The sequence below is a fragment of the Oncorhynchus kisutch genome, linkage group LG17 (assembly GCF_002021735.2).
Source record: "Oncorhynchus kisutch isolate 150728-3 linkage group LG17, Okis_V2, whole genome shotgun sequence".
NCBI classification, from domain to species: Eukaryota; Metazoa; Chordata; class Actinopteri; order Salmoniformes; family Salmonidae; genus Oncorhynchus; species Oncorhynchus kisutch.
This window is the reverse complement of record NC_034190.2, coordinates 47,052,955-47,061,541: the sequence shown is the minus strand read 5'-3', so window position 1 is coordinate 47,061,541 and position 8,587 is coordinate 47,052,955. Positions and strand designations below refer to the sequence as shown.

At 40.3% G+C, this 8,587-nt stretch overlaps 1 protein-coding gene across 2 annotated transcripts; it reads right to left on the bottom strand.

The window, feature by feature from the left end:
* Window positions 1-1,033: 1,033 nt before the first annotated feature.
* On the bottom strand, window positions 1,034-6,946 carry LOC109907770 (transcription cofactor vestigial-like protein 4). Of its 2 annotated transcripts, none has more exons than XM_020505962.2 (6): window positions 6,697-6,946; window positions 6,263-6,415; window positions 5,439-5,619; window positions 4,882-5,107; window positions 4,680-4,791; window positions 1,034-4,514 (listed from the first exon to the last, which is right to left on the bottom strand). In XM_020505962.2, exons 2-6 carry the CDS (start codon window positions 6,342-6,344, stop codon window positions 4,309-4,311), a joined length of 807 nt encoding a protein of 268 aa, XP_020361551.1. In that variant the 5' UTR covers window positions 6,345-6,415; window positions 6,697-6,946; the 3' UTR covers window positions 1,034-4,308. The 2 variants fall into 2 exon arrangements, with proteins under 2 accessions (XP_020361551.1, XP_020361553.1); XM_020505964.2 differs by having other exon boundaries at window positions 2,481-4,514; window positions 5,439-5,601.
* Between the last annotated feature and the right edge of the window lie 1,641 nt (window positions 6,947-8,587).

Genomic DNA, 8,587 nt, shown 5'->3' with positions numbered 1-8,587 from the left:
TGCGCCCCTGGCCGTATAGGCTATGACGTTCATGCACGGAGAAGCACAGAGCAAAGTTATACTTCTAAAATAGCTGCTGGGATGGTCTAAATAAAACTAGGCTGCATTACACACGGCAATGAATTTTCACTCAGAATTTTCTAACTCCTGCATCATTTTGTCACAGGATTATTTGGTCTGGTTGCTGTGGCATTCCCGGTTACCACGACAACGGAAGTTGCATCAGTTTCAGATACTTTTTTTCATATGTGTGTGACAAGTAAAGTGACTGTCGCAGCAACGGTTTAGACATTCCACCGAAGCATAAATTAAATGTAATTTTGCATGGATTGCCATCATACCTTGTCTGTAGACTTCATACAGGGTAAGGAAAGCAATATGTACTTCTGTAATTTGGATGAACTATCCCTTTAAACTACAGATGAAATCAATGATGAACTTCACAGGGTGATGAAAGTGCAGTGATGAGCATGATGCTCATTTCCAATAAATATTAAGGGTCTTGTGGTGACATGGTAGATGCTTGGCTGCCGTTTGATAAATCAAAATAGTCTCGCTTTTTTTGTCAATAATACTCATCATGCAAGCAAGCCTACCCTCACTGTATCTGCCAGCTGGGAACATTCACTATATATATATATATATATATATATATACATACACACACACAAATTTTTTTACAAAACCCATCAGTCGAGTTGAAAATGACCCATTTAACTCTCCTTTTTTTTTTTGGTACATGAGCATTTAAGTGCAAGTTATCTTTATGTGCACTACGTCATTACGCAAAGCCTTTAATCAGCAACAAGTCAATTTGATGGTGGGAAAATGTGCATATATTGTTTTTTTGACAGCTTTAGAAAATTCACATGAAATATTTGCCAATTGGATGGAAACCTAGCTTGTGGCTGGTTTCATGACAATGGGCTGGGTTCTGTTGCAAGATGTGAAAATTGCCCAAAGTCTGAATGGTGAATTACATTGTTCGACAAATATTGATGAAACAAAACAAAAAAACATTAAAATACTGGACTGAGAGATCATTTTAAAGTTTATTTAGGAGAAATCAAGTACAAAAAAAGCAACATTTTCTTTTGAAAAAAAAAAAGTAAATAAAAGGTGAACAAAAAGTAAAAGGCAATGTAGTTTCCCATGTGAAGCCACAGAGTTAGTCTAGTTCCTGTGACTTGTCGTCTAGAGGCACAAGCAGTCGAATACCAATTAAATAACATTGGAACATTAAACCCCAAAATATCACTGAGAGACAACTCGTGATAAGCCCTTACAGTTCCACTGCAGTATAGAAACAGACTCAAAACATGCAGCAGTAATGTCACCCTGACATTATCTTTATACTGAACAAAAATATAAATGCAACAATTTCATTTGATATGAGGAAATCAGAATGTGGCCCTAATCTATGGATTTTACATGACTGGGAATATAGATATGAATCTAGCTTGCGGCTGGTTTCATGGCAATTCCATAACCCCACCGCCACCATGGGGCACTCTGTTCACAACATTGACAGCAAACCATCCACATGACGCCATAGATGTGGTTTGCGGATGTGAGGCCGGTTGGACATACTACCAAATTCTCAAAATTAACATTAAATTCTCTGGCAACAGCTCTGGTGGAAATTCCTGCAGTCAACATGCTAATTGCACACTCCCCCAAAACTTGAGACTGTGGCATTGTGTTGTGGGACAAAACAGCACATTTTAGAGCACCCTTTTGTCCCCAGCACAAGGTGCACCTGTGTAATGAGCACGCTGTTTAAACAGATTCTTGATATTGCACACCTGTCAGGTGGATGGATTATCTTGGCAAATGACAAATGCTCACTAACAGGGATGTAAAAAATTCGAGAGAAATTTTCTGCGTATGGAAAGTCCGGGATCTTTTATTTCAGCTCATGAAACATGGGACCAACACTTACCATGTTGCATTTATAATTTTATTCAGTGTACATTTAGATGGAGCAATTAGTGTTAAGTGCCTCGCTCAAGGGCACATACAGATTTTTGACCTTGTCGGCTCTGGGATTCGAACCAGGGACTTTTCGGTTACTGGCCCAATGCGCTTAACTGCTAGGCTACTTGCCGCCCCCTTTATGCCAAGAGAGCCTTATTCATAGAATGACAAGTGTGTTCCTGCACTTATCACACCTCAGACAACTCTGAGAAAAAGACAAAAAAAAAATCAACTTTTTAGATAGATAAAAATGCATCGTTAGAGTATAATGAATATCCAATAGCTGGATATACAGTATAAAGTTTTAAAAAATGTATAGGATCTTTACGCGCCGCGCAATGATAGTCTTTACAAATTAAAGAAAAACGGAATATAATAGTTCGTAGTAATTCTTAAACAGTGTGTAGAATATTGGATGCAAATACATAATTCTCAAAGAGCTGAGAGGTGACTAAAACAATGTCAACGTACTATAACATAGTGTTAACCCATAGATTTACTAAATTAAATGGAAATAATTTCAGAAAATTCATACAACTGTATTAATCTGTATAACCCGCACCTTCAGTACATTAGATGTTCTAGAGTGGTACTACCCTGGATTCTGTTCTGTTTTTTTGTTTTTTTACTCCCTTACAGTTTATGCTACACGAAGGAAACACCCCAAATTGAAGAGAAGCTATCCTCAATCCACAAATCTTACCAGCTCTTACTTGAAATATAAAATGGAGTTGGGTAGTAATGGTGGAATGTTCATGCCATTGTCTCAAGACAAGCATGAGCAAGGGTTTTGTTCAAGGCCAGCCATGATACATGTGTGTGAAGTCACCAGGATTTTCGGTTTTAGGGTTAATAAACCACTACACTTTCAAAAATAAAGAGTTGAGTAGAAATCCTCATTACTAGTCAATCTAACAAAAGTTAGTCAATTTGATAGCATTCAAAGTTCAAATGGAAGTTGAACTGAAACTAAACAGATTAGAGTAAATAAAATCATGACTAAATGGCATGGTGAAGATAGGACAGTTCTATCTAGGAGTTGACTACAGATGTTCAATGTTTACTGTATTCAGTCATAGCATCCAGTAACACAGAATAACAATGCAATCGAGCCTATTATACTGCAGCCAGGCAGCCTTGCCAGAGGCTGCGTTTTGTAGATGGATGCGTGTGTATATATATTCTAATGAAAACCAGATACAAAAAAATATATTTAGTACGACTGTACCAGCAGTGAATATTTCTAAAACGGTTACTGACAAAAATAAATTCTGATGGTAAATAGTATAGAATAACAAGGCTTATAATAGATACCAGCTATTTGAAACATGCATCTCGGTAAGCAGAATACTATCCTTATTACCAACTGTATCTATGAAATTAACCACAGTGAGTATTAGGAGAACAAAAAGGATCAAAACAAAATGAAAAGTCCACAAATAAGAAAGTGAGTCCAGTTCAGAATAGTGGGAGAGAAAAAGAGAAACATTCAGACCGGAGGGAGGCCCGAGCCTTAATTGCATTACCAGTTAGTATTGTAAAAAAATAAAAAGTATTAATAATCCCCCCCAAAAATGGTATGCTCCAAATGAAACAGGTATGCCGTTTACCCCTACCTCAATCTAACACATAATAGTGCAAATCAGAGCCGGCCTTCCTTTCCAAGTAAAAACACATTCAAACACAGGGTTACAGGGTGAGTGGAGAGTTAAAGGAGATGGCAGGATGATGGAGACAGAAGAGGGGCTAACCAGACTATGGCTTTTTGTTTGAAGTAGCAGGTGAGTTCTTTGGCTAATAAAGAAGGCATGAGGGAGTTAAGACAGAACACCTTCTCAAAGGCTTACATTATTTGATCGTTTTGGGACTCTCTGTCAGGGTTCTCTGTGAAGTCTTTAAAATGTTTGTTTTTTAAAATTGTTATTATCAATAGAAGAACTCAAAGATGACATCAGGGCTGACTAATACTGGTCCTAGAGGGCTCCTCAAATTGATATTTCTGCTTTCAAAAAGGAAGAATTTACACACTTGGACTCAATCCAAAACTGCCCTAACTGAATAAATGTATCAAATCCTCCCAGATCTGAGTCAGTCATTTAATAGGAGCAGAAGCCACCCCCCAGGTCCGTAAAAAGACAGTCTTGGTGTACAATACAGTATTCAAACTGATTGTCTTGTTTAGCATGGTTGTCACCGTTGTTCTGAGCTCAGGGATGTCAAGCTTGACAATGAATGGTATAGGGAGGTCAATCTGTGGCCTTAACTGATGCCACAGACAAAAGGAGTGATTGTGTTTCACCACTCAACAATGAGGGAGCCTCAGCCCATCATTCAGGAGTTGTCCTCTGGACTGTGGGGGCCTCCCCCTGGCCCCTTGGCCTTGATCTGGAGCCAGGTCTTCCCCAAGGCCTTGGCAAAGTGGTCATCCACAGAGCCTGTGATGGACACAGAGTTGGAGATGGGTTCGGGCTCCTTGTAGTTCTTCCCCAGGCTGCGGCGGAAGTGCTCTTCGATCACAGGGTCGACGGCAGTGTTAGCTGGGATTACAGAATAGAGGTGAGTATTACAGCTCCTAAATTGAGTAAAGCTATTTATGAGTATTGAGAAGTCTAAATTCCAAGTGCGGTATGGTAACAATGGTGCAGATGTCCAATTTATGCATAGAGATTTACCAGTAGGGTAATGTGGTGCTAAGGATTTACCATTGGCCTTCCTCTGATCGATGGGTGGGCTGGGACTGTGAGACTTGTGGCAGTGAGACCGGTAGCAATTGCGATTGCTTGCAGGAGCACAGGTGATCACAGAGGGACGATTCTATAAGAGATAAATACACACAAATTAAGAGACTGTAGGCAAGACGCAACTGATGAATGCATGACAGTATTTCTTATTTGTCAGAATAACCTGTGGTCTGTCCACAGGGCCGGGCATGGCAGGCCTCTCTGCACCACCCAGTCCAGATTCCAGGCTGTTTTTAGTCAGAGCCAGGGGCTGGTCCAAGCCATAGGAGGGGATGGAGGCATACATGTGGTTGTCATGGAGACCATTGGAGGAGGAAGTGATGTGCTCCACAGGGCTGTGTCCGAGGCTCCAAGGATCGCTGCGGTTGTCTCCACCGGCAGGCCGGCCCCTTGTTAAAGGACGGACAAGTGGCAGATTACCCCTGACAGCCTTACACAGCCCACCAACTATTCATAGGCCACTTTCAAAAATCAATCTCACTTTGATGTCAGGAGATTGGGCCATGCAGACTGTAGCTTAATGAGGATTCCGTGCTAGATTGTTCAAAAACCAGCCGTGTTTACTTATGACAGATTTAACCACATGCACACTCCTGTGTGCAATCCTCCTCTGATATCGATACATCGAAGTCCATTCATGCCGATAAATGTTTGGATACAAGTAACATTTAAATATTGTCATAAAACAAACATCTAAAAAGTATGTAAGATTGCACTTACAGTTGAGCAGCAAACAGTCTGCTCATTTTGGTCATGTGGTCATTGTCACAGTCAATGCGGTCATCCACTTGCTCCTCGCCATACTTCCTTTTGCTGGGGCAGATGGGAGGACCGGTCCTCATGTTGGTCATTGCAGAGGGCAGCGAGGGAATTCTGGACTCACCTGTAAGAGAAGATTCAGCTGTAGAGAACAGTCCCCGTTTATACATTTCATGTAAACCAGGGTGATCATGTCTCAATAATTTAGAACGTTTTTAAACTAAATCAGTAACAATAGGAGGTGGTTTGAGCCATCCTCCCCCCACGTGATCTAGTTACCTGCTGTGACTATTACCTGAAAAGTGGGGACTAATGTTAGAGGTGGGGCGGCAGGTGCCTAGTGGTTAGAGCATTGGGCCAGTAACCGAAAGGTTGCTAGATCGAAGCTGACAAGGTTAAAACAAAGGTTAAAACAAAACTAAATCTGGCCTTCAGCCCCTGAACATGGCAGTTAACCCACAGTAGCCCGTAATTGTCAATAAGAATTTGTTCTTAACTGACCTGTCTAGTTAAATAAAAGGTTACACAGAAGTTTAGCGTTACTTTTTATGTCAATCCTTGCAGCCACAATGACAGGAGCCACAATGAGTGGTTAAAAAAGTGGCACGGTGTAATTGATCAATACATTAAAATTGTGTTGTTTGTCAATGATTAAAACATAATAATATGGCACATAGCTAGCCAGCTATGTGAACTACGAGGGCTAGCTAGTTAGCGAACAACTAGTACTAGCTTGTTACGCCAATAACACACGTATGGAAAAATAGTAAATTATTATCCCTTACCTTCGTAGTGTAGTCTCCCGATATTGTTGTTCATTTTGTCCAGGAACTGATAGTTCAACAGGTCCATTCTCGTGTAAAGCATTTACGCGTACAGGCTACTTGCTAACATCAAAGTTAGCAAAATAGCAGCTGGTTAACTAGTTAGGGTGCGTCCTAGAATATAAGAAATATAACATTAGTTAGCTAACGTTAAATAACATTATAGGTACCTAGCTAGTTAGCTAATGGTTTAGCAACCTCTGACAACGAACGTTAGCTAATCAGTGTGTCCCTGTCAAATGGCCCACTTTGCCTGTAAACATTGGACACGTTAGCTGGCAAGGCTAACTAATTACATCGCAAGCAACGCTGGTTAACTAGCTAACTAAACTGTAAGCTGATTAGCTACTGTAGCTACGCTGGTTAGCTACCTAGCTAAGAAGATTTAAACTTACACTTCGTTCGAGTAAAGAAGTCCAGATCAGATGACCGATAGTCAAAACGAGCTGTGGATCAACTTGACGAAAATCAGTTCATCGTCGCTATTTAAAATGTTTCACAAACACAGTTCAGACAAGGGACGTTGCGCCACATTCCAGTTTAGCTAAACAGTGTGGCTGCTTTGCTAACCTACCTAGCTAGCGAGCCAACTAAGTCCGATGATTCATAGCAGCTCTCCTTCTTCTTTTGTATTATGGGGCACCGCAAACAAATGTTATAGGTGAATGCCGCCACCTACGGTGTTGGCTGTGCATCAGTTTACTAGTATCATCCTACTTTTCTGTTGTATGAATGCGGAAAAAACAACCTTATTGAATGAAGCATGTTATTCCCATCACTCTCTATTGGCCTCAGCCTTACTCACCTGGACCCATCTTCCCCTACTAATCTCTTCACTGCCTCAGCATAGGACAACTGGCATAGGACACCTGGCAACCTCAGCTTGCCTTTCTTGTGCTGACACCATGGGTACCCCTACAGTTTACACACATCATATCTTCTCTCCCATGACCCACTCAATTTATGGTGCTTTTAAAACAACTGGGAATTCAGAAAAAAAACAAGGTTAAATTATGTCAGTGATCTTCAAGTCAGAAAGTCAGAGCTCTAGAAAGATGGCAAAGTTTTCCACTTGGAATTCTGAGTTGGATCACCAGTCGGATCTTGTTTTCTTTCCAGAGTTCCCAATTCCCAATCCTCACTGAAGTTGGGAGTCATAGATTTCCAGTTGTTTTGAACCCTGAACACAAAAATCTCAGACTTCCGACTTCAGAGCTTGCACGACAACAGGGAACTCGGGGGGAAGAGTATCTCTGACTGGGAAAAATCTTTTTGAACGGTCATCCAACTCGGAATTCCAAGTCAGGAACAGGCATCTTTCTAGAGCCCCGACATTCTGACCAAAAGATCACTGACATAATTTAACCTCATTTTTTTCTGAATTCCCAGTTGTTTTGAAAGTACCAGTACAGATGGAGGACTTTGACATGCATGAAATTTGTAAAATCTTCAACACTTGAAGCACATAGAATATAATAACTTTTTTCTGAGAGATTGGTTTGGTTGTGGCATTCAGATTATTCAATAAGCCTAGTATTTTTGAGTTTTGACCCTTGGGGGGCCTCAGAGAGCTTTCTACAGTGTTGGTAGTAGTAAACTACATGTAGTTCAAATAGTAATTTAACTACCTTTTGCAGTAGCTTGGTTGTAGTTGAACTGAATAAAAATGTTGGTAATGTTTTCAATAGTTAATAACTTCTTTTTGCCATGTAGCGGTGTAACTAACTACTGGATCTACACACTACTTTTTTGCAAAAATCAAATAAATATAGCTCTCAATACCACAAGGATGATGCAAGTGAAGTTTAGTTCTGTAGGTTGGATGTAGCAGGTAATCATTCTTAAAGTCATTAGGGCTAGGCGTCCTGTCAGCGGGACACCTGCCGGCAACTTCCGGTGAAGTTGGAGGGCGTGCAATTAAAATAAATAATCATACAAATTATGAATATTAAACATCTAGGTACATACAAGTGTCTTGTATCGGTTAAAGGCTTAAATTCTTGTTAATCTAACTACATTGTCCAATTTACAATAGGCTTTACAGTGAAAGCATGCTATTGTTCGATGACGGCGCCCCACATCAAGATATTTTTCAACCAGCACAGGCTTCGTGAAATCACAAATAGCAATGAAATATTCACTTACTTTTTGAAAATCGTCCTCTGATTTGCAATCCCAAGGGTCCCAGCTACAACATGCATGGTCGTTTTGTTACATAAAATCCTTCTTTATATCCCAAAAATTCTGTTTAGTTGGCTCCATCGATTTGAGTAATCCACTCATTCA